The sequence below is a fragment of the Scyliorhinus canicula genome, chromosome 1, assembly GCF_902713615.1.
Source record: "Scyliorhinus canicula chromosome 1, sScyCan1.1, whole genome shotgun sequence".
In the NCBI taxonomy this organism is placed as follows: Eukaryota; Metazoa; Chordata; class Chondrichthyes; order Carcharhiniformes; family Scyliorhinidae; genus Scyliorhinus; species Scyliorhinus canicula.
The window spans coordinates 86,294,712-86,320,503 of record NC_052146.1 but is presented as its reverse complement, the minus strand read 5'-3'; the positions used below and the strand labels follow the sequence as shown (position 1 = coordinate 86,320,503).

General features: G+C 45.5%; 1 protein-coding gene across 2 annotated transcripts in view; it reads right to left on the bottom strand.

Annotated features, from left to right (window-relative positions):
• Positions 1–2,778: 2,778 nt before the first annotated feature.
• The window catches only part of tmem234 (transmembrane protein 234), a 36,344-nt gene continuing 13,330 nt past the window's right edge, over positions 2,779–25,792 (bottom strand). For both annotated transcript variants that reach the window (XM_038794774.1, XM_038794766.1), the window contains 3 exons: positions 14,350–14,416; positions 7,318–7,410; positions 2,779–3,419 (listed from right to left, as the gene is read on the bottom strand). In XM_038794774.1, the coding sequence (XP_038650702.1) occupies positions 3,343–3,419; positions 7,318–7,410; positions 14,350–14,416 (237 nt within the window). In that variant the 3' untranslated portion in view covers positions 2,779–3,342. The remainder of the gene's footprint in view (positions 3,420–7,317; positions 7,411–14,349; positions 14,417–25,792) is intronic.

Genomic DNA, 25,792 nt, shown 5'->3' with positions numbered 1-25,792 from the left:
CTCCATTCATATAATGATGTAAGGGTCCTTCCTGTTGATTGCCTTATTTCCCCTTTCTTTATTTTTGCCGTTATCATTTTTGATCGATGGATGTTTCATGGACATGCATCTTTAAGTTAAGCAGCAGAAAGAATGAGGAATTCAGGAAGTTGTAGCATAGTATTTGGTGCTGCTAGGTTTGGACAGCAGAACCCAGACTTTTTGACACCCGAGAGATGAGGTGGGACTTGGTTCAATTGATTTTCAGGTGGTCAACGAATTGGCCAAAAGGCCATTTCCTTTCCGGAAACAGGTGGTGATGAGATCCTGCCTGAGTGTGATGATTTCCAGAGTCCTACGGAAAGCAGAGTTGAGACCTTCACACAGGGAAATAACCTGCTCCCTCTCTCCAGAAAGGCTGTGATTTGCTGTATTTCTGAAACTGCAGAGACCTCAATGAATCTAGTCAAAACCTTGAACTGAATACTCGATTGAAGGAAGAAAAAACTGCATAGCTGTACACAGAATCTGCATGAATCAAGTGAAAACTTCGAACTGGAAGCCTGGATTAAGAAAAGATGCTAGAAACAACCATCTGAAACAAAGACTCTTATCTCTTGATTTTCATTATTATTTTTACACCCCTCTTCTCCCCTCTGTGTTTGTCTGTCCGGTGTCTGTGTTTGTCTGTTCAGTGTGTATGTTATTTAGAGGGTGGAGGCAAGTTAAAGTGGGGGATTGGAATTAGATATTAGTTAACCAGTTATATTGTTGCATATTTCATTACAGTTCTAGTTGTAAATAAAAACTAATTGTCATGAAATCAACAAACCTGGTGATTGCAATTATTGGGCAGCAGAAGGCCAAAGACCTTGGGTATTTTTGTAAGGGTTATTGGTTAATTCACTGTGTTGCGACTCCAGGTCAAGTGGGGCTGAAATTGGCTGCGCACCAGCCCAAGGTGTCATGACAATATATATATACAAATAGTTTAAGGAGGTAAATGGGCCACAACTCCCAAATTACGATCCACCCAAGATCTTCAGGAAGTGTGAGCCTTGACATCAGATGAATCTTAGACCAGTGCAGTATTTCCACCTCTTCCCCATCATCATTTGATGACATTTAGGTTCTCATAAGAAGGCTACTAATATGGATGACGTACAAGAGATCAACTGGAGAACCTTGCAAGGAATCAATAATGTCTTATGAAGAGCCTACGGTACTGTTATCAGTAGAGTCAATGCTGCGTTCAAGAATATCATAAAAGGGGATAGCTAATTATGAAATGATGCCCAGAAATGTTTCAAAGGCAGAGTGAAAACTACCAGAATAAAGGAGGAATTGTAAAATTTCAAATGTTAAGAGAATTTTTAAAATCAAGATGCTTTTACATCCTAGCACAATACCGCACTTAATACTTGGCTCACATAAAAAAAATGGTTTTGCTGTATCCACAGCAACGCAGCATAGTCCAGATGTCCTCCAAACATCCTTATATAATTGTTTAAAGGGTGCTGTGAATAAACTCTCGTGAGCCACTCTAATTTAAGATCCTTAACATTTTTTTTACCCTTGACCTTCAGCAGTCAATCAGACTTTATTGCTCAGATGCATTAAACAGACCATTATCTATCACCTTGGAATGCATAATCATCATCTGTAATATGCTACTGTATTGTTTTCTTTCCTTGACACAGTTTTACAACAATTTCCGCTACTGTTTGCAAATCTTGCTGTTGCTGCATAAGTTTTTCCTAGGACAGAAATCAAGCATTTTAATTTTTATTTAATGTTTACAGTATGGACAAGGGACATAGACATAAGAGTTGGAGATTAATGTTAGATTCAACCACAAGTCCGTGTCTACATTTCCATGCCATTGTTTAATATGCAATTTGGTAATGAAATGGGTGGACATTGCACATAATCCAATCTCCGTATTCCCGTCATATGTGCCTATCTTCTGCAGTTTGTTCATACTATGGTATTTTATAAGCTTGTTCTCAAGAGAAAAAATGTCTCTGCCACACCCATATCAATGTACAGTATTGCAGTTTTCAACTAGTCTACGATTTAGGATAGGAACAAACTGGCTGCATGAAAACACTTTCCACACATGCACCCAGTGACTAAAGAGATTAAAAATAAATACTTAAAATGGTCTTTTAATTAAAATAGTTCAAGGGGAACATAATTATCTTTCTTAAAACTTTATATCTGGCTGGGTGATAAATGTTATTCAACAAGATCCCTTCACAATAGGTCACTCCTTTTGGCCGACTGGTTTCCTATTTGCATGCTGTCCAATTTGTCCTTCAGATTCGTAAACTCATCTACTTAATGTAGCAGATAAATCATTTCTGTATCCCAGAGCTCCCTGTGGGAAATTCATATAAGTGCTATAATCGGCCTCTATATATATAATATATATACAAATATGTTAAGGAGGTAAATGGGTACAACTCCCAATTACTATCCACTGAGACCTTCAGGGAGCGTAAGCCTAGACATCAGGTGAGAATTAGATCTCCTGGTCCTCATCTATATTAGTAGTCTTCTTATGAGAACCTAAATGTCAGTAAATGGTGATGGGGAAGAGATGGAAACAGCAGAAGAAGACTGTTATTTGACGAAAACTTTTGAAAGTTCACAAAACAGTGTGTAGATACGATGTGTGCCCATGAATTTACTGGTCCACAACAGGGTGACATTATTAATCAGTTCCTGTACAGATATGCTTTATAAATGCATTAACACCATCTAGTGGCAGGAAGAATGTATCACAGAATGAAAAAAAACTTGACTAACTCCAGTTTATTCTGGGATTATGTTTTAAAAAGTAAAAATGGTCAGAGTCAGCACACATATATTTTGTGTCACTATCACTCAACTTTACACATTCACCACAGTGGAGCTACCTTTCTACAACATGATTTTCATTCTTTGGTGTTTTAGTATTGCAAAACCATTCACTTCACAGGAAGAAAAATATACATAATTGTTTTGTACCAGGCCATGGCTGTATCCTCCATTTGCTATTATAAAGAGCAATACCAGTTCTTATTTGAAAATGCTGACTGCTGAAAGAGCAGAATTCAAGAATTGAAAATTATTTTCTTCCAATCTAACACCAGATTGAAGATAACCAGAGTTGTTTATCTTGCACAGGTCTCCAGTATAAATGTGAACATAGCAACTGGGGGTTGGTTTATATCTTTAAAGTGTTCAAGTTAGAAATTGATTATCCGTTCTCCTCCAATTCTGAGATGTATCCAGATTAGAGGTTTTCTTGTTGATCAAGTACAGCTATACAACTAAAAGTTTAATTTTATCCTTTTGGTGCATCAGGTTCCGTTTATGTTATCTCTCCATGCGGACTGTGCTGGCAACACACAGCGTGACCCCAACAATAATCAACAGCATTCCTGCTGTAGCTTCTGAAAAAGAGAGGGGAAAATGGAAAAAAAGAGCATATTTTTAAAGAGTGACTTGACAAATACACAATAACCAAGAAGCACAATGCCATCACAACATTGCTATTTACATGACGATCGTGGATTGGAATGGTAATCATGGTCAGCCGGGTGGCATGTGACTGAGGTGGCAGATGAATGGGGTTGGGAAGGGTAATCAGGTTGGGGGGTAGTCGATGTCAGTGTGAGCACTTTAGGTGAGCGAGGGATGCAGTGGCAGTCAGTTCTATAGTTACCCCCGAGTTAGATTTGAACTTTTCTGTCGAACATTTGTTATGGGCCAAAGTTTAGAGAACCCCAAAGTGTATCATGGAGTTCTCCTGACCCACAACTTTTAATAGATTGTGGTATGGGAGCACACGGCTCACTCTACAGATGTGGTACAGCAGAAATGGAAAAGTATTTTTTAAAGCAAAACAATGTTTATTCTATGAACTCAAGTTAACCTTTTTAAAACATACAGTGAACATCTTAGCAACCATCAATTCAACCCCCCCCCCCAAAGAACACAACATTAAGTAATCCTTAAGCTTTCCTTTTAACATCCATAAGACATTAAAAAAAAACTTTTAACAGAAGCACATCAAGTTTAAATTCACTACTGAGAACAGTTATCACTCTGAATTCACCAAATGATCAATAAATAGTCTTCACATGGCAGAGAGAACAATATTACACCTTTCGTGGCTGACTGCAGCTCCAACACTGAAACAAAACCAAAAAAACACACACACCCAAGCTTTTCTCAAAGTGAAACTAAAATGCAGAGCCAGAGCTCAGCTCCACCCGCACTCTGACATCACCGCAGTAACTTTGGCAGATGACCATTTCTTAAAGTGACATTCTAATGACACATTTCTAACTATCTAGGTAGGGCGGCACGGTAGCATAGTGGTTAGCACTGTTGCTTCACAGCAGCAGGGTCCCAGGCCCCCGGCTTGGGTCACTGTCTGTGCGGAGTCTGCACGTTCTCCGTGTCTGCGTGGGTTTCCTCCGGGTGCTCAGGTTTCCTCCTACAAGTCCCGAAAGACGTGCTGTTATGTAATTTGGACATTCTGAATTCTCCCTCCGTGTACCCGAACAGGCGCCGGAATGTCACGACTAGGGGCTTTTCACAGTAATTTCCTTGCTGTGTTAATGTAAGCCTACTTGTGACAATAAAGATTATTATATAAAGATTATTATAAAATATTGCGCAACTGTTCAAAGTCTCAGACTCCAACTCAGAGTCAAAGATTTTTGCGGAGGGTCCAAGGAGCGGGGGAATTATCGTCAGATGTTCAAACTCCCTGGGCAAGTGTTTTTTACACAGAGGGTAATGGGTGCCTGGAACTCACTGCCGGAGAAGGTGGTGGAAGCAGGGACGATAGTGACGTTTAAGGGGCATATTGACAAACATGAATAGGATGGGAATAGAGGAATACGGACCCCGGAAGTGTAGAAGATTTTAGTTTAGACGGGCAGCATGGTCGGCGCAGGCTTGGAGGGCCAAAGGGCCTGTTCCTGTGCTGTACTTTTTGTTCTTTGGGAGGGAGGAGGTTATTAGCAGTTTTAGTGGGCTTACAAATGGATGATTCCCAGACCCAGACGAAGGTGCTGTATGAGGCAAGGGGAGAGGCAAGGGCTCTGATGATAATTTTCAAATCCTTTCTGACCACAGGAGAGAAGCAAGAGGTGTTGAGAACAGCTAATGTGGTACTATTAATCAAGAAGTGAAGCCAGGATAAAACAGGTATTTAGGCCAGTGAGTCTAACATCAGTGATAGGGAAAAACTCTCAGAACAGAATTAATTTCCATTTGGAGTTGCAAGGTTTAATCACGGACAGTCAGCATGGCTTTGTCAAGGGGAGATAATGTCTAACAAATCTGAATAAATTTTTTGAGGAGGTGATTAGGTGTGTAGAGGGCAGTGCAGTTGATGTAGTCTATAGGGACTTCAATTAGGCTTTTGACAAGGTTCTGCGTGGGAGACTGGTCAAAAAGGAAGAGCTCATGGGATCCAGAACAATTTGGCAAATTGGATCCAAAATTGGCTTAGTGGCAGGAGGCAGAGGCTGATGGTCCAAAGTTGTTTTTGTGACTGGGAGCCTGTGTCCAGTGGTGTTCCATAGGGATATGTGCTGGGTTCCTTGCTATTTGTAGTGTATACTAATGATCTAGACATGGAAGTAGGAGATATGATCAGTAAGTTCGCATGTGACACTAAAATTGGTGTGGTAAATAGCTAGGAGATAAGTCTTAGATTACAGGACGATATAGATGGATTGGTCAGATGGTAGAACAGTGGCAAATGGAACTTAACCCTGAAAAAACTGTGAGATGATGCATTCTGGTGGCGGGTGGGGGGGACTAACAACAAGCCAAAATATACACAATGAACAGTAGGATGCTTGGATGTACAGAGGGCCAGAGGGACATTGGAGTGCATATCCATATGTCCCTCAAGGAAGCAGAACAGGTAGATAAGGTGGTTAAGAAGGCAGATGGGATACTTGCCTTTATTACCCGAGGCACAAAATATGAGAGCAGGAAGGTTATGATGCAGCTGTATAAAACGTTGGTTAGACCACAGCTGGAGTACTGTGTGCAGTTCTGCTTGCCACAACACAGGACGTCTGTGATTACACTAGAGAGGGAGAAAAAGAGATTCACGAGGATGTGCCCGGGCTGAAACATTTCAGCAATGAAGAGAGGCTGGTTAGGCTGTGGTTGTTTTCCTTAGAGCAGAGTAGGCTGAGGGGGGACATGACCGAGGTGTACAAAATTATGAGACATAGATAGGGTGGATAGGAGGAACCTTTCCCCTTCATCGAGAGGTCAACCAGGGAACACAGATTTAACGTAAGAGGCGAGAGGTTTAGAGGGTATTTGAGAAAATCTTTTTCACTCAGAGGGTGATTGGAATCTGGAACTCACTGCTTGAAAGGGTGGTAGAGGCGGGAACCCTCACAACATTTAAGAAGCATTTAGATGAGCACTTGAAACATCATAGCATACAAGACTACAGACCAAGTGTTGGAAATGGGATTAGATAAGATAGGTGTTTGATGGCCGGCACAGACACGACGGGCTGAACAGCCTCTTTTTCTGCTGTAAATCTTTGACACGAGGGGTAGGAGGAGGCATGAATAAAGCATGAACACTGGTCAGGGTCTTTTTTTGCCTAGTGGTCTGTTTCCAAGCTGCAAATACTATGGGTGCGATTTTCCCACCCACCTGCTGCCGGGATGGTCTGATCACCCTCAAAGCCAATGGACATTTGGCTGGGCTGCCGAAACCCCCGCAGCAGGTCCCGCCATGATGGGGTCGGAAAATCCTGGTGTATGTGACAGATTTTGTATTAATCTACAAATATGTTACACTTACGTTTACCTGAGCCGGGGTTGGAAACGGGTGCGGAGGCAGGTGTTGTAGCCTTTGCCTCATTGATCGGGCAAAGGCGGATCCTGTTGGGATGGAGAGCAGCCTCTCCACCCTGTGCCCTGGCGTGGCAGGGGGACCTGTTGGAATTTTTGACTCTTGAGAAGGTTACGTTTGAACTGAGGGGAAGGATGGAGGGGTTCTACAATTCATGGGCGTTATTTATTATGCACTTTCAAGAATTGGATAACATCGAACATTAGTGCGGGGGGAGGGGGACAGGATGTGTCAATGGTGACTATGGGTGATTCCAGATTCCTTTTTGTTACTCGCTTATATTAACATGCGGGCTGTTGTTTGGGGGGTTGGTGGGAGGATGGGATTGTTGTTGTTGATATGGAGATTGACATTATATTCGTTATTGCTTATTGTTGGTAGGTGTAAATTTGGGAGAAAATGTGAAAAAGGAGGATAAAAATATTTTTTTTAAAAGATACTTACGTTTACCACCAATATCTTCACCAAGCAACTTTCCAGTTAGTAATGTGAACAGAAATGTGAGAGAGTTTGATAAGAGCACAGCCAATGACAGATCTGCAAAAATAGACATTTTCACTGAATATTTAACTCTCAAAGGTTACATAAAGGAAATAATTATACGCATGTATCAACAAATACATGACCAAAGTGAACAGAAACAAAAGGTGAACACATTAACCTTTCTTGATCCTATCCGTTTATCCCACAGCTGACATTCTTTAAACAATTAGCATAATTTTAATTTCTGAAGAGGTTAAAATTCAACTTGAAATTGATCTAACTTGATACATCAGCCACTGAGGGTAAATCTCATTCACATGAGCAAACCATCTATAAACAATGTGGACTGTAGTTGCAATGACAGGACTCACACTCACATCACACAATTCTCACTAGTGCAGCTGTAATTGCTGTCTTATCACAAGCTGGGTTTCAATGTATGCTTCAGATCACAATTGTCCTGGCCTTAGAATTGAGATTTACATTTGGCACAAACATCCATGTTGTCAGCGACAGTATTTTCAATAATTCTAATATGTAATTCATTATGCTGGTGGCTAATTAGCAGCTGCATCAATGCAGGAACTTTGGAGCAGGAGCAATTAGGAAAAGAGTAGGGTCAATTAGGAACCATTTTGGTAATCTGTGCACCCAGAAGACGTAGGTAGTGTCTTCAGTGAATACTTTGTGTCGTTCTTCGCAATGATAAAGGGCGATGCAGGTGTAGACATTTGGGTGGAAGACTGTGAAATATTAGAGGAAATTAGCATAGAGAGAGGAGTACAGGTAGGTTTAGCTAAAAGTGGATGAATCCACAGGCCCTGAGATGTATCTCAGGCTGTTGAGGGAGGCAAAGGAGATGATATCAGGGACACTGGTAGCAATTTTCAAATCCTCTCTGGCCAAAGGTGAGGTGCCAGAGGACTGGGGAATTGCTAAAATTGTCTCATTATTAAAAAAGGGAGGTAGGGATACACCAGGAAATTATAAGCCAGCCGGTCTAACCCCGATGGTGTGGAAGATACTAGAAAGAATTCTACACATGGATAGACACGATTAATCAGGGATAATCAGCATGGATTTGTTAAGAGAAGGTTGTGCTTGACAAACTTAATCTAATTTCTTGAGGAGTTAATCCGGAGTGTTAATGAGGGCAATGCATTTTATGTGGTCTATATAGACTTTGGCAAGGTTTTTAATTAGGTCCCTCATGGCAGACTGGTCAAGAAAGTAAGGTCCTATGGGATCCAAGGCAAAGTGGCACATTGGATCCAAAATTGGCTGAGGGCAATGGGTGATGTAAGGGGATGTTTTTGTAATTTAAAAAATTGTTTTCATTGGGGTTCCGCAGGGCTCGGTGCTGGGTCCTTGCAATTTGTGCTGTACATTAATGATTTGGACTTAAATGTAGGGGTATGATCAAGATATTTGCAAATTACTTGAAAATTGGTTGGGTGATAAATAGTGAGGAGGATAGCCCTAGACTGTAGGAGGATATCAATGGACTGGCAAGGAGGGCAAAGCAGTGGAAATGGAATTGAACCCGGAAAAGTGTGAAGTAATTCACTTGTGGAGGGTTAACAAAGCGAAGGATTACACTCTAAATGATAGGAGCCTGGAAAGTACTAAAGATCAGAAGGACCTTGGAGTTCATATCCATAGATCCTTGCAGGTGGCAGAACAGGCAGATAAAGGGGTTAAGGCACATAGGATACATGCCTTTATTAGCAGACACATAGAATATGAGAGCAGGGAAGTCTTGCTGGAACTGTATAAAATGTTGATTCGGCCACAGCTGGTCACCACATTATAGGAATGATATGTTTGCACCACAGAGGGTGCAGAGGAGATTTACCAGGATGCTATCTGGGCTCGAGGGTCTGAGCCATGAGGGGGGGTTGGGTAGGCTGGGGCGGTTTTCCTTGCAGCAACGAAGGTTGATAGGGGACCTGATGGAGGTGTATAAGATTATGAGTGACAATGATAGGGTGGATAGGAAGGCTTCTTTTGAATTAATAGAGGGATCAATAACCAGAGGGCATAGATTTAAGAGATAGAAGGCTAAGAAGGGAGTTGAGAAGAAACTTTTCCACCCAGAGGGTGGTGGGAGTCTGGAATGTGCCTGAAAATGTAGTTGAGCCAAAAACTCTCATAACATTTAAGAAGTATTTAGGTATTCACTTTCCTCCAGGGCTATGGGGCAAATGCTGGAAAATGGGATTAGTGTAGTCAGATCTTTGTTGATCAATGTGGACACAATAAACCAAATTTCCTCCTTCTGTGCTGTAAACATTTATCAATCTCGGAGCAGTGTATACAGCTGGGGATTATAAGCAAATAGAAATGCTATTCGCATGCTTCTCTGACATCAAGAAAGGGGAGTACATTAAAATGCAAATAAGAGGATGCAAATGAGCAGTTAGGATGTGACTGTTCAAGAAGAGGTGAAGCTGCTAATGCAGCCTATGCATTTTGATATGTAGGAATAGAATTGAGAGACAGCAGTTCCATGGACTGTACAGGAGAGGCATTGGAGTTAGTTCCGCCAGATTTGTGGTGAACCACCAACCAACTGTCAAATGCATTCATTACATTTACTACGAGATAACTTCTGATATTTTTATTAAAAATAGAAACAATGAATATGTTTAAGAGAGATTTCCAACATTTCAGTTTTCAACATGCTAAAAATATGCATGTCCTCCCAGCTCCAAGATATCCATCACTGAGTACTGGGCAGCAGGGTAGCATGGTGGTTAGCATAAATGCTTCACAGCTCCAGGGTCCCAGGTTCGATTCCCGGCTGGGTCACTGTCTGTGTGGAGTCTGCACGTCCTCCCCCTGTGTGCGTGGGTTTCCTCCGGGTGCTCCGGTTTCCTCCCACAGTCCAAAGATGTGCGGGTTAGGCCATGCTAAATTGCCCGTAGTGTCCTAATAAAAGTAAGGTTAAGGGGGGGTTGTTGGGTTACGGGTATAGGGTGGATATGTGGGTTTGAGTAGGATGATCATGGCTCGGCACAACATTGAGGGCCGAAGGGCCTGTTCTGTGCTGTACTGTTCTATGAGTGGGCCAAAAGCATCGCATCATCAACACCAATTTGTTCACAAGTCCTTGGTTGTTCACCTGTTCTCCGTCAAAGTCCTGGGATTCCCCACCAAACAACATTGTGGAAGAATACAGCACAGCAAGAAAGCGGCCCAGTTCGACCACAGATCAACAGGGGTGGACAGAAATGCAACCTGACCAACAGTGCACAGATCATAGTTATTTTAAAACTGTGTAATCCTGATGTCACATTTATATTTAGCATTCTCGAAGAGGAAGAAACATCGGAGGTTGAACCAACCCACATAATCATGAACCCCATATGGGGCAATTACAAAACATGGCTGACCTCATTCTAGGAACAGGCAGTTAGTGTTTTTGGTCTAGAAAATTACTGTACTGAGAAAAATAAAAAGTACAACTCAAGTTGGCAATTAAACATCTTAATTCAGCTCCAGACATAATGCTCTTGCAAAGGTTTACTAATTTTGCTACAAAGAATTATTAAACAGCGTTTATTTAAAATGTTTTTGTTTCATTTATTCATGGGATGTGAGTGTCGCTGGTAAGGCAGCATTCGTCATTGATCCCTAATTGTTCTTGAGACATTCCTACATGCAAAAAGTTCTCAATGAAACATGATACATTTATTTGTGAAGAAAATTCCACCACAAAGTTGTTCTTTGATAAAGTGAACTCAGTGAGAATTAATCTAAGGAAGGTGTACGCATGGACTCCATGCCTGCAGTCTCAAATAATTAGAAAGGCCTCAGAAAATGCCAGTACAGTGGGCGAGATTCTCCATCGGCTGAAGCCACGATAAACGACTGGGCAGAGAATAGGTTCCGACACCAAAATCGCGGTGGGCCGGTACCGATGTGACGCTAAATCACAATTCTCCGTCACCTTGACAGTGGCATCAATGCGGTTTGGAACGCACATACAGTAAACACTGTTTGCATATCATTAGTGGGCCAGACCCGGTATTCTCTGGGGCCTCCGCGATTCTCCACCTTTGATGGGTCGAGTTCCCGACGGCGCGGTTCACTTGTGCTTTTAAAAATCCTGAAACCGGCATCGTGGCTGATGAGGGAGAGAGAGAGGAGGCAGGACACAGAGGGGCGACTGTGAACTGCTGGGTTGGCCACTGGCCGGGCTGGGTGGGGGGATCTGCCAGGGGGGTCTGGGGGACGAGGTGGTGACATGTAAACAGGCCGTGTAGCTGGGGTGATTCCCCCCATGGGACTGGGGAGGTGTCCAGTCACGGACAACCATTGCCGTGGCCTGCAAGGGAGCCATCTTACTTCACACCCCACTGACCACCCACATTGGCCCTGGTTCTGCATAGTGACACCGGCAGTATGGATGACACCGCACCCTCCCACCCAAAACCCGGCCGCCACCTGCCGGTTGCCCACTCAGGGCATCCCCATAGTAGCCCCTACGGGGGCAATGGGAGGGGGCCGCAGAGCATACTTCTGGCAAGGGTAGTGCCAGCTGACGGTACCCATGGCAGCAGAGACTCCCGTGGTGCCGGCCACAGACAGGGGCAGGCATGGGGGGAGGACATGAGGGGGCAGAGCCTGAACTACCAACTGGGGCCACCATGTACAGGAGTACATACCATGCTAACATCTTGGCCTCTCAACCCTTGCAGATAATGGATATTGGAATTTAACCGACAATAGTGGCTTGCTTGATGATCGCCGCAGTCCTGGGGGGTGCCCTGCGCCTGTACGAGCTGGATTTGCTCGAGGAGGAGGAAGCTGCAGTGGCGAAGTGTGCAGCAGCAGAGCGAGCCATAGAGTAACAGGAGGCGGCTGCCCAACAGGCCGACGAGGAGGAGGTGCAAAGGAGGCACCGCATGAGAGCTTGTGTGTACTGGCAGCGCCTATAATTCGAGGACCTGCTGGACCAGGCATGCCATCGAAGACTCCGGATGAGCAGGGAGACAGTGCGACATATCTGCCAGATCATGGCACTCCTGGCACCGTGGTGGTTTATGGGACGACACCTGCTCCCAGTGGCCATCAAGGTGGGGGTTGCCCTGAATGTTTACGCCACAGGGTCGATTGGGGACCTGTCCGGAATCTCCCAGACCTCAGTTGTCAGGTGCATCTGTGCCATCACGGAAGCCCTATATGCCTAGGTGGCTTAATACCTCCATTTCAAAGTGGACTTAGCCCACCAGTTTAAAAGCAAATTACTGCGGATACTGCAATTTGAAACCAGAAGAGAAAATGCGGGAAAGTCTTCACTGGTCTGGCAGCATCTGCAGGGAGAGGAAAGAGCAAATGTTTTGAGTCCAGATGACCCTTTGTCAAAGCTAAAATACATTGAAAATGGGAGATATTTATACTGTGGGGTGAGGGAATAAAAGATGAGTCATTGCCATAGAACGAACGGAAAAGAGTGCCAATAGCCAAAGAAACCAAGGGAAAAGAGTGCTAATGGCAGTCCCCAGAGAGAATAAAAGGTGTGAAAGACCAAACAGCAGAGAAACTAAAATCAGAGGGTAAGCTGTGACAGATGCTGCATTGTTGGCACCACCTCCTGCTCCTGCACGCGGTTGGATTCCTCCAACTGCACATGCAGGTGCTGGATGCTAACCAACAACCCCTTATGTAGTCCCTGGCTCTGTGGCTGCATCTTCACAATCGATGGGACTGTCCATTCCAGAAGACCGAAACCCATCTGGGCAGCAGCCAGTCCCTGGGGTCGGCCCGTCCTCCGACCGTCTGCACCCCTGGTGTTCCTACCTCCACCATCTTGTACCGTATCAGCTATGTTGTATGCACCAAATAGTTGTCCCAGAAAGCCTCTTCAATCAAGTGCCCAACCAAGATGAGTGTCTCTGGGATGGTGGAGGGGGTTGGAGACAGCTTGGAGACGGGAAGTCAGTGTTATCCCCGTACTCACACTCTGGGGAGTCCTGCGTCTCAGGTGGAGAGTTGTCATCGGAGCTGCTCTCAGCGCCATTGCTCGGCTCATGGGGGAGTTGCAGCTGTGACACTGGATGGGGGAGGAGACTCCAGATCGATCAGCCCCATTTCCAGCAATTCTCGTTAGACATATGACAAGATGCATGATTAGACCGCAGGCCTGGGGGGGGGGGGGCGCGGGGGGGCCTTCTGTTCGGCAATGTTTAGGAGTCACAGGTCCGGCATGCCCACTTCAGTCTTCGCCCACTCCGGTGGGCATGGAGAGCTTTCTCCGGGTGGGGGGGGGGGGGGGGGGGGGGGGAGGCTAACAAAACCGACAATATTCGTCGGTCCGACGTATGCAGCCCAAAGGTGGGCAGATGGTGGCCTCAGTTGCCAGGGCACACAGCCATAGTAGCCGGTATGGGTGCCTACATGTGGTGCAGGGTGGGGGTTCACCCGCCTTCCAGGTGGGGGTTGGGTAGAGTTACAGCTGTGTGGGACAGGGATTGGTGCCAGGGCACAGTGTTGCCTACTCACCCTGGCTGCCCTGAGAGAGGTCAAGGTACGCCCAGGTACGGCGAATGGCGGCGGCTGGCAGCCATCCTCCCCGGCCGGGGTACTGCCTCTCCTCCACTGTATCCAGGAGGGTCTCCAGCTCAGCATCTGTGAAGCGTGGAACTGCGCATCTTGCTGCTATCTTGTTGGCTGGGGTGGTGTGTGTGGGAATTGAAGTGTATATATGTGGCTGCAGCTTGTCATCCTCCTGAATGTCAATTGCAAAACCTGTGAATCCCGCACCATTTCACTTTGGAATCGATTGTATTCCACATGACACCAGTGCTAGACCCTGAACAGTAGCAGAATCAGTCCAAATGCGGTGCCAGTTTTGCTGTCATTGAACTCCACGAATTGCACAAACTGCGCTGGTGTCAACACAGTCTCAGAAATGGAGAATCCCGCCCAGTGGCTTTAATCAAACATCAACAATGTAAAGTATCTATTGGCATGAATAAGCGCACTGACCTGTAGATGCCAGTGTGAAGTAGTAGATGACTGATCCACTTTGGTTTAGAAGAAAAGGCACCAAATACTGAAAAACGTAAGTGAAAGAAAGATAAGTAAGCACCAATTCTCGGTCTTTCTTCCAACACTATCAGATTATGTTGTTCATGGGTTGTCTGGAGTCTGGAATAGGTCTGATGTTTGGCTCTTCCCTTTAAAGTCCCTGAGCGAAACAGACTAATCCAGGTAATTGGAGCTGATTCGAGGCTATTTTATAGGACATGTGTAAATCCAGATCCAGCATTGAGCCATGGCCATTGCAATATACCTGCAATTTCCCATGATTTTGCTCATGTTGAGAAAAAAATATTGTCAAATTGTGGCCTAGAAGGTGGCCATTTGGCCCATTGTGTCTGTGCCAGCATTCCAATAAGCAATTTAATTAGTGCCGTTCCCATGCCTTCGCCCTGCAGTCCCACACGCTGCCTTTTTTACCGAGCAAGTGTTGTGATCTCAGTGTACTCCCTAAAGGGCGGTGGAAGCAGATTCAATCGTAACTTTCAAAAGAGAATTGGATGGAGTACTTGAAAGGAGAAATGTTAGGGCAATAGAGAAAGGGCATTGGAATGTTGTCGATTAGACATATCTATCAAAGATCCAGCACAGGCACAATGGGCCAATTGGTCTCCTTCTATGCTAACAGTCTAATTCCCTCATGAATGCTTTGACTAAATCTCGCTTCACCACTTCTCAGTCAGTGCAGACGCCTCAAACCATCACTGCATGAACGATTTTCCTCATATCACAATTGTTTCTTTTATGAATCACTTTAAATCTGTGCTCTCTCGTTCTCGATCCTTTCATGAGCGGGAACAGTTTCTCCCTTAAGATCTACTCAAGGCCCCTCATGATTTTGAATACCTCAAGAACTTTTTTCTCCGAGGAAACAGTCCCAACTTCTCCAATATATCTTCATAGCTGACGTTCTTCATTCTTGGAACCATTCTCAGGAATCTTTTCTGCACCCTCTCATGCCTTCATATCCTTCCTAAGTGTGGCACCCAGAACTGGATGCAATACACGAGCTGAGGTTGAGTAGTGACTTATACAAGTTCAACATAACCTTCTGGAACATAACCTGGAAGACTGTCCTGCAGTCAGCATTGCAATGAAGCACTCAGCTAACAGTGTCCTGCAGTCAGGTCTTGTTGAAAATAAACAAAGTGGCATCACAGGAAAATCAGTGGAACCGGAGAAATAAGAGTGCAAGAAAGAGCAAGATTGAGAGCGGAGCGCTAGCTTGGAGTTTGAAGTTTCTGAGGTGGCATCAGGATTCAAAAGTAATGCAGTGCAAGTGAAAGCAGCTGACTGGGTGATTACGGTTGGGTAAGTACTTACTACTTTTATCGCATCTCGTTTGTAAGGTCTATACTTTATAGTTTGTACTGAGCGACATTCGTAATGAGGACCAGGGAAGAAAGGCCCCTTGAGTAATTCATATTATTTAATTTTAAGAACATTCCGCTGACTTGAGCCGCATATGTGCAGGAAATGTCTCCAGTTGCAGCTCCAGGAAGTCTAGGTTTTAGAGTTGGAACAACAGCTGGGGACACTGTAGAGCATCCGCGAGGCAGAGATTATCGTGGATATCACGTAGAGATGGATGGTCACACAGTTGGCTAAGACTCCACAGGCTAGGAGGGAATGTGTGATGACCCAAGCAGAGCAAGAGGACTAGGCAGGCAGTGTTGAAATCTCTTGTGCCACTCCCCCTGAAAAACAGGTATGCCGCTTTGGATACTGTTGCGGAGAATGGCCTCTCAAGGGAAAATAGCAACAGCCAAATTTGTTGCACCATGGTTGGCTCTTGTTGCACAGGGAAGGAGTAAACAGTGTGGGAATTGCAAGGGTATAGTGGATTCAAATGTAAGGGGAAATAGATGGCCATTTCTGGGGCCATAAATGAGCTCCAGAATAGTATGTTGCCTCCCTAAGGTCAAGGATGTCTCAAAGCAGTTACAGGACATTCTTGAGAGGCAGGTGTGAACAGCCAGTGGTGGTAGTGAGTACTCATCGCAACAAACAACATTGGTTAATAAAGGGAATGAGCAGGGCGGCAAGGTGGCACAGTGGTTAGCACTGCAGCCTCACAGCGGCCGGGTTCGATCTCAGCCTCAGGTCACTGTTGTGTGGCGTTTGCACATTCTCCCCTTGTCTGCGTGGGTCTCACCTCCACAACCCAAAGATGTACAGGGTAGGTGGATTGGCCATGCTAAATGCCCCTTAATTGGAAAAAATTAAGAAAGAAAAAATAATTTAAAATGGGCTTGAGATCCTAAAAGCAGAATTAGGGAGTCAGGAAGTAAGTTGAAAAGTAGTACCTCAATGTGATCTCAGGGTTACCACCAGTGTCACATGCTAGTCAGATCTGAAATTTTTTTTTTTTTTTTTTTTTTAATTTAGATAGCCAATATTCTTATCCAATTAAGGGGCAATTTAGCGTGGCCAATCCTACCTACTTTGCACATTTTTGGGTTGTGGGGGCGAAACCCACGCAGACACGGGAGGGAGAACGTGCAAACTCCACACGGACAGTGACCAGAGCCGGGATCGAACCCTGGGACCTCAGCGCCATGAGGCGGTTGCGCTAACCACTATGGCACAGTGCTGCCCATCAGATCTGAAATAGCAGATTAACATGTGGTTGAAGAGCTGGTACGCAGGAGAGGGTTCAGATTCCTGTGTACTGGTCCTCCTGATGATTCTTTATTTGCCCTTTATTTTGCCTATATCATTTTTGATACATGGATGATTAATGGACATGTTTCTTTAAGTCAAGCCCGCAGATGCGAGAAGAGGAATTCACGAAGTTAAGTAAGTAGACTCTACTAGCTTGGACAACAGGACTCAGACTCTGGGAGGACCCAAGAGATGGGGTGGACTCAATTCGATTGGTTGGCTGATGGCCAATGAATTGGCCAAAGGGCTATATTCTGACTCAGGTTACAAGTGATGATTTGATCTCAAGCCTAGTGGGTATGATTTCCACAGACCTAAGGAAAGCAAAATCAGGTCCTGGAACTCAGGGGAAAGACCTGCTTGCTTTCTATTTCTCTCATGTTTTCTACTGAAAAGCTGCTGTATTTCTGAAACTGCAGAGACCTGAATGAATCTACTGACTGCCAATGACTTACAGACTGGCAAGCAGAAGAAATCTTGACCTGAAAGCCTGGTTTTAAAGGATAGTGTGCTAGAAACAATCATCTGAAACAAAGATCTTTTTAAAACTTTTACTTATTATTTTCACCCTTCTCTTCCCATCTGTGTTTGTTGTCTTGTGTGTGTTGTATGTGTGCGTGCGTGCGGTGTGCGGGGGGGGGGGGGGGGGGGCGGGGGTTAACTAGCTAATAGTTAACCAGTTGTATTTTCTGCATGTTTCCAGTATAGTTCTTGTTATGAATAAAAGGTAATTGTGTTGCAATTACAGACCTGGTGGTTTAATTATTGGGCAGCCAAGGGCCAAAGACTTCAGCTGCTTTTTGAAGAATTATTGTGAATTCAATTGTGTTGTGACTCCAGGTCAAGGGGGGGCTGGAATTGACCACTACTAGCCCAGGATGTCGTAACATCTGGGACATTGCAACGGTTCTGGGAGAGGTAGGCTCAGCACAAGCTGGACTTGTTACACCTGGGCAGGACAGGGATTGATTGCCGAAGGGGAGTATTTGTTAGAGTGGTTGGGGAGAGCTTAAACCAAAATGACAGGGCAATGGGAATCAATGTAAGGAGTCAGAGGAAGGGGAAACATGGTCAAGAATAAAAGGCGAAAGGGGAATAAGAAAAGTGATAGGCAGAGAAATCAAGGGCCAGAAACAAACAGGACCACAGTGAAAAATAATGGAAACGCAACAAGGAACTTTAAACAGACAAGCCTTAAGGCTTTGTGCCTTAATATGTGGAGCATGGGCAATAAAGTGGATGAATTAATACTGAAAATACATGCAAATAGGTATGACATAGTCGGGATTATGGCGATATCCAGCAGAGGGCAGCAGAGCAGAGCTAGTGATTGGCTGTTCCGGGGAGATTTGCATACGTGCAGTGCGGTCAGCCTAATTTGAAGGTGTACCTACGAAAGAGACCCGAGGAGTTTGAGTGAAGGTAAGCATCCAGCAGAGGGCAGCAGAGCAGAGCTACTGATTGGCTGTTCCGGGGAGATTTGCATACGTGCAGTGCGGTCAGTCTAATTTGAAGGAATACCTGCGAAAGAGGACCCGAGGAGTTTGAGTGAAGGTAAGCATCCAGCAGAGGGCAGCAGAGCAGAGCTACTGATTGGCTGTTCCGGGGAGATTTGCATACGTGCAGTACGGTCAGCCTAATTTGAAGGTGGTTTGTGGAGGGGCTGTTATCAAGTGACAGTTAATGCGACATGAATCCAAGATCCCGGTTGAGGCTGTACTCATGCGTGTGGAACTTAGCTATAAGTTTCTGCTCGGCAATTCTGTGTTGTCACATGTCCTGAAGGCTGCCTTGAAGAAGGCTTACCCGGAGATCAGAGGCTGAATGCCCATGACTGCTGAAGTGTTCCCCGACTGGAAGGGAACATTCCTGCCTGGTGATTGTCGCACGGTGCCCGTTCATTCGTTGTCGTAGTGTCTGCATGGTCTCGCCAATGTACCACGCTTCGGGGCACCCTTTCCTGCAGCGTATGAGGTAGGACTACATTGGTCGAGTCGCACGAGTATGTGCCGCGTACCTGGTGGGTGGTGTTTCCACGTGTAATGGTGGTATCCAAGTCGATGATCTGGCATGTCTTGCAGAGATTGCCCTGGCAGGGTTGTGTGGTGTCGTGGTCGCTGTTCTGAAGGCTGGGTAATTTGCTGCAAACAATGGTTTGTTCGAGTTGCGCGGTGTTTGAAGGCCAGTAGTGGTGGTGTGGGGATGACCTTGGCAAGATGTTCACCTTCATTAATGATGTGTTGAAGGCTGCGAAGAAGATGTCGTAGTTTCTCCGCCCCAGGAAAGTACTGGACGACGAAGGGTACTCTGTCAGTGGTGCCCTGTGTTTGTCTTCTGAGAAGGTCGGTGCGGTTTTTTGATGTGGCGCGTTGGAACTGACGATCGATGAGTCGAGCGCCATATCCCGTTCGTGCGAGGGCATCTTTCAGTATCTGTAGGTGTCTGTTACGCTCCTCCTCGTCTGAGCAGATCCTGTGTATACGGAGGGCTTGTCCATAGGGGATGGCTTCTTAATGTGTTTGGGTGAAAGCTGGAGAAGTGGAGCATCATGAGGTTGTCTGTGGCTTGCGGTAAAGCGAAGTGCTGAGGTGACCGTCCTTGATGGAGATGAGGTGTCCAAGAATGCAACAGAATTTGGAGAATAGTCCATGGTGAGTCTGATGGTGGGATGGAATTTATTGATCTCATCGTGTAGTCGTTTCAGTGATTCTTCGCTGTGGGTCCAAAGGAAAAAATGTCATCGATGTATCTGGTGTATAACGTCGGTTGAGGTCCTGTGCGGTGAGGAAGTCTTGTTCAAACTTGTGCATGAAGATGTTGGCATATTGAGGTGCGAATTTGGTCCCCATGGCTGTTCTGTGCGTCTGGATGAAGAATTTGTTGTCGAAGGTGAAGACGTTGTGATCTAGAATGAAGCGGATGAGTTGCAGAATTGCATCTGGAGATTGGCAGTTGTCGGTGTTGAGGACTGAGGCTGTTGCAGCAATGCCGTCGTCATGGGGGATGCTGGTGTAGAGTGCCGAGACATCCATTGTGACGAGGAATGTTCCTGGTTCAACTGGTCCATGGTGCTGAGTTTCTGTAGGAAGTCCGTCGTGTCGCGACAGAAGCTGGGTGTACCTTGTACGATGGTTTCAGGATGCCCTTGATGTGGCCAGAGAGGTTCTCACACAGGGTCCCATTGCCTGAAACAATAGGACGGCCTGGTGTGTTGGTCTTGTGTATTTTTGGGAGGCAGTAGAGATCTCCAATGCGGGGATTACGTGGGATGAGAGCACGTAGGGTGCTCTGAAGGTCTGGATCCAAGGTTTGATCAGTCTGTTGAGTTGGCAGATCTGTTCCTTGGTTGGATCTGCGGGTAACTGTCTGTAGTGTTCCTGGTTGTCGGTATACTTCTTTGCGGTAGTACGTTCTATTCAGTATGACGGTGGCCCCTCCTTTGTCTGCTGGTTTGATGACAATGTTGTGGTTGGTCTTGAGAGCGCGGATGGCGTTGTGTTGTGGTTGGGTGACGTTCGGGGCTGCCTTGTGAATGCGATTGATGAATCTGGCATTGACACGACTTCTGACGGCTTGGGCATACATGTTGAGTCTAGGGCAGCGGCCTTCCGGAGGGGTCTAATTCGACTCTTTCCTTTTCATTTGCTGCACCGCAGATCTCGCGGTCTGCTGTTCCGGTTCATTGGTCGTCTCCTTGGGTTCGCTGTCGGCCTCTTGGGGTCTGTGGAAGAATTCCCAGAGCCTCATTCGCCTGATGAATTCCTCAGTGTCTGCCGCGAGACTGATGGGGTCCATTTTGGTGGTGGTGCAGAAATTGAGCCCTCTGCTGAGGACTTCGATTTCATCTGGTTGAAGGGTGTAGTCTGCCAAGTTGACAACAGATTTCCCTGTATTATTTTCGACTGTGGTACTGGGGGAGTCTTGGTTGCTGCTGGTAGTGATGCCGAGTTTCTCAAGCTTCCTGTTCTTGGTGTGCATATAGGTGGCATAGTATCGTTGTCTCATCTGTTTGGCGGTGTTAGGCAGCTGGTCTGCTGTGTCCTGAGTGCAAGTTGAGAATATGGCCTCTATCTTGGTTTCCAGGTTGCGTCGACTGCTGTAGAGCTGGTGTATGAGGTGTTTGAGGAGTGTGAAAGAGGTGTGGTGGCAGAATCTTTCAGCGTAGTCTGCGTTGTAGGTCGACTTGAGTGGGTTTGTGATCTGTAGCCCTTTCGGGATCTTGTCTGCTTTTCTGCATCTTTGCAGAAACTTAATGTCAGTGTCTATATGCGCGATCTTCCTGGAGAAAAGAAAAACAACCATGGTCGTTGGGAAGCAGGAGCAGGGGCCTGTTGCGAAGGTGAGTGAGTACTTTTAAATTTGCTTACCTTTCAGCGGGAGCAGCCTCCGGATTTTCGGCGGGAGCAGGGGCCTGTCAGTAAGGTGAGTGAGTGCCTTTAAATTTGCTTTCCTTCCAGCGGGAGCGGCCTCCGGATTTTCGGCAGGAGCAGGGGACTGTTGGGAAGGTGAGTGCCTGTAACAAGTCGGGCGGTTGCTAAACCCGAGACACTGCACTTGCAGTGTCCCCCACCCTTCCACCTCCTCTAGGGAATATCAGGTAAGAAGCTTGCACAGGTCAAAGAGACACAGCCGGAGTGAAGCAATCCAGAGTGGGAATTGCAACTTGGTAATTTGGTGCAGAGTGAGAGAAGGTGCTTTTTCGGAGGTGCTTTTTAACCCTGGTAAGTGACTGGTAAGTAGTTTTTCTTTCATTGTCTAATTTATTTATTTTTATTTTGAAATCGTAGTTGTATAAGTTTACCTAAGGTTTAAGACATGGCAGGATATCCCAGACCCGTGTCATGCTCCTCGTGTGCGATGTGAGAGCTCAGGGACACGTCCACTGTCCCTGGCTCTTTCACGTGCAAGAAGTGTGTTCAGTTGCAGCACCTGTTAGACCGCTCGACGGCTCTGGAGCTGCGGATGGACTCACTTTGGAGCATCCGCGATGCTGAGGAGGTCGTGGATAGCACGTTTAGCAAGTTGGTCACACTGCAGGTGAAAGTTAATGAGGGAGATAGAAAATGGGTGACCAAAAGAAAGAGTAAGAGTAGGAAGGCAGTGCAGGTGTCCGCTGCAGTCATCTCCCTGCAAAACAGATATACCACTTTGGATACTGTTGAGGGAGATGGCTCACCAGGGGAAGGCAGCAGCAGCCAGGTTCATGGCACCGTAGCTGGCTCTGCTGCGCAGCAGGGCAGGAAGAAAAATGGCAGGGCAAGAGTGATAGGGGACTCGATCGTAAGGGAATAGACAGGCGGTTCTGTGGCCTCAATCGAGACTCCAGGATGGTATGTTGCCTCCCTGGTGCAAGGGTCAAGGATGTCTCGGAGCGGCTGCAGGACATTCTGGGGGGAGGGGGGGGGGTGAACAGCCAGCTGTCGTGGTGCACAGAGGCACCAACGACATAGGTATAAGCGGGATGTGGTCCTACAAGCTGAATCAGGGAGTTAGGAGTTAAACTAAAAGTAGGACCTCAAAGGTAGTAATCTCAGGATTGCTACCAGTGCACGAGCTAGTCAGAGTAGGAATGTCAGCATAGATAGGATGAATGCGTGGCTCGAGAGATGGTGCAAGAGGGAGGGATTCAAATTCCTGGGGCATTGGGACCGGTTATGGGGGAGGCGGGACCAGTACAAACCGGACGGTCTGCACCTGGGCAGGACTGGAACCGATGTCCTGGGGGGGTGTTTGCTAGAGCTGTTGGGGAGGGTTTAAACTAATGTGGCAGGGGGGTGGGAACCGATGCAGGAAGTTGGAAGGTAGTAAAACAGGGACAGAAGCAAAAGAAAGTAAGGGGGAAAGTGCAAGACAGAGAAGACATAGTCAAAAATCAAAAAGGGCGACAGTACAAGGTACAGTGACTGAGGGGAGCTCAGTGAATAGGCCCAGTAATACTAAAAGGAGTAAAACTGGAGATGTTAAGATTCAAAACAGAGGTTAAAAAACCAACATAAGTGTACTTTACCTGAATGCTCGTAGTATTCGGAATAAAGTAAATGATGTTGATGGCGCAAATCATCGTGAATGACTATGATTAGTAGCATTATTGAAACATGGTTAAAGGATGGTCACGACTGGGAGTTAAACTATCCGAGGGTATCAAAACTATTTGGAAGGACAGAGTGGATGGTAAGGGAGGTGGTGTAACTCTGTTATTTAAGGATGACATCCGGCAATAGTTAGGGATGATATCGGTGCTATGGAGGATAAGGTTGAATCCATTTGGGTGGAAATCAGGAATAGTAAGGCGAAAAAAGTCACTGATAGGAGTAGTCTATCGGCCACCAAATAGTAACATTATGGTGGGGCAGGCAATAAAAAAAGAGATAACTGATGCATGTAGAAATGGTACAGCAGTTATCATGGGGATTTTTAATCTACATGTCGATGGTTTAACCAGGTCGGTCAAGGCAACCTTGAGGAGGAGTTTATAGGAATGTATCCGCGATAGTTTCCTAGAACAGTATGTAATGGAACCTACGAGGGAACAAGCGGTCTAGATCTTGTCCTGTGTAATGAAACAGGATTGATTCATGATCTCATAGTTAGGGATCCTCTTGGAAGGAGTGATCACAATATGGTGGAATTTAAAATACAGATGGAGGGTGAAAAGGTAAAATCAAATACTAATGTTTTGTGTTTAAACAAAGCAGATTACAATGGGATGAGAGAAGAATTAGCTAAGGTAGACTGGGAGCAAAGACTTTTATGGTGGAACAGTTGAGGAACAGTGGAGAACCTGCCAAGGGATTTTTCACAGTGCTCAGCAAAGGTTTATACCCACAAAAAGGAAGGACGGTAGAAAGAGGGAAAATCGACCGTGGATATCTAAGGAAATAAGGGAGAGTATCAAATTGAAGGAAAGAGCATACAAAGTGGCAAAGATTAGTGGGAGACTAGAGGACTGGGAAATATTTAAGGGGCAACAGAAAGCTACTAAAAAGCTATAAAGAAGAGTAAGATTAGAGTATGAGAGTAAACTTGCTCAGAATATAAAACAGACAGCAAAAGTTTTTTACAAATATATAAAGCAAAAAAGAGTGGCTAAGGTAAATATTGGTCCTTTAGAGGATGAGAAGGGAGTTTTAATAATGGGAGATGAGGAAATGGCTGAGGAACTGAAACAGGTTTTTTGGGCGGTCTTCACAGTGGAAGACACAAATAACATGCCAGTGACTGATAGAAATGAAGTTATGACAGGTGATGACCTTGAGAGGATTGTTATCACTAAGGAGGTAGTGATGGCAAGCTAATGGGGCTAAAGGTAGACAAGTCTCCTGGTCCTGATGGAATGCATCCCAGAGTGCTAAAAGAGATGGCTAGGGAAATTGCAGATGCACTAGTGATGATTTACCAAAATTCACTAGGCTCTGGGGTGGTCCCGGTGGATTGGAAATTAGCAAACGTGACACCACTGTTTAAAAAGGAGGTAGGCAGAGAGCAGGAAATTATAGGCCAGTGAGCTTAACAACGGTAGTAGGGAAGATGCTGGAATCTATCATCAAAGGAAGAAATAGCGAGGCATCTGGATAGAAATTGTCCCATTGGGCAGACGCAGCATGGGTTCATAAAGGGCAGGTCGTGCCTAACTAATTTAGTGGAATTTTTTGAGGACGTTACCAGTGCAGTAGATAACGGGGAGCAATGGATGTGGTATATCTGGATTTCCAGAAAGCTTTTGACAAGGTTGCCACACAAAAGGCTGCTGCATAAGATAAAGATGCATGGCATTAAGGGTAAAGTAGTAGCATGGATAGAGGATGGTTAATAATAGAAAGCAAAGAGTGGGGGTTAATGCATGCTTCTCTGGTTGGCGATCAGTAGCTAGTGGTGTCCCTCAGGGATCCGTGTTGGGCCCACAATTGTTCACAATCTTTCTACATAGATGATTTAGAGTTGGGGACCAAGGGCAAAGTGTCCAAGTTTGCAGATGACACTAAGATGAGTGGTAAAGCGAAAAGTGGATACTGGAAGTCTGCAGAGGGATTTGGATAGGTTAAGTGAATGGGCTTGGGTCTGGCAAATGGAATACAATGTTGCCAAATGTGAGGTTATCCATTTTGGTAGGAATAACAGCAAACGGGATATTATTTAAACAATAAATATTAAAGCATGTTGCTGTGCAGAGAGACCTGGGTGTGCTAGTGCATGAGTCACAGAAAGTTGTTTACAGGTGCAACAGGTGATTAAGAAGGCAAATGGAATTTTGTCCTTCATTGCTAGGGGGATGGAGTTTAAGGACTAGGGAGGTTATGCTGCAATTGTATAGGGTGTTGGTGAGGCGACACCTGGAGTATTGTGTTCAGTTTTGGTCTCCTTACTTGAGAAAGGACGTACTGGCACTGGAGGGTGTGCAGAGGAGATTCACGAGGTTAATCCAGAGCTGAAGGGGTTGGATTACAAGGAGAGGTAGAGTAGACTGGGACTGTACTCGTTGGAATTTAGAAGGATGAGCGGGGGATCTTATAGAAACATTTAAAATTATGAAGGGAATAGATAGGATAGATGCGGGCAGGTTGTTTCCACTGGCGGGTGAAAACAGAACTAGGGGGCATAGCCTCAAATAAGGGGAAGTAGATATAGGACTGAGTTTAGGAGGAACTTCTTCACCCAAAGGGTTGTGAATCTATGGAATTCCTTGCCCAGTGAAGCAGTTGAGGCTCCTTCATTAAATGTTTTTAAG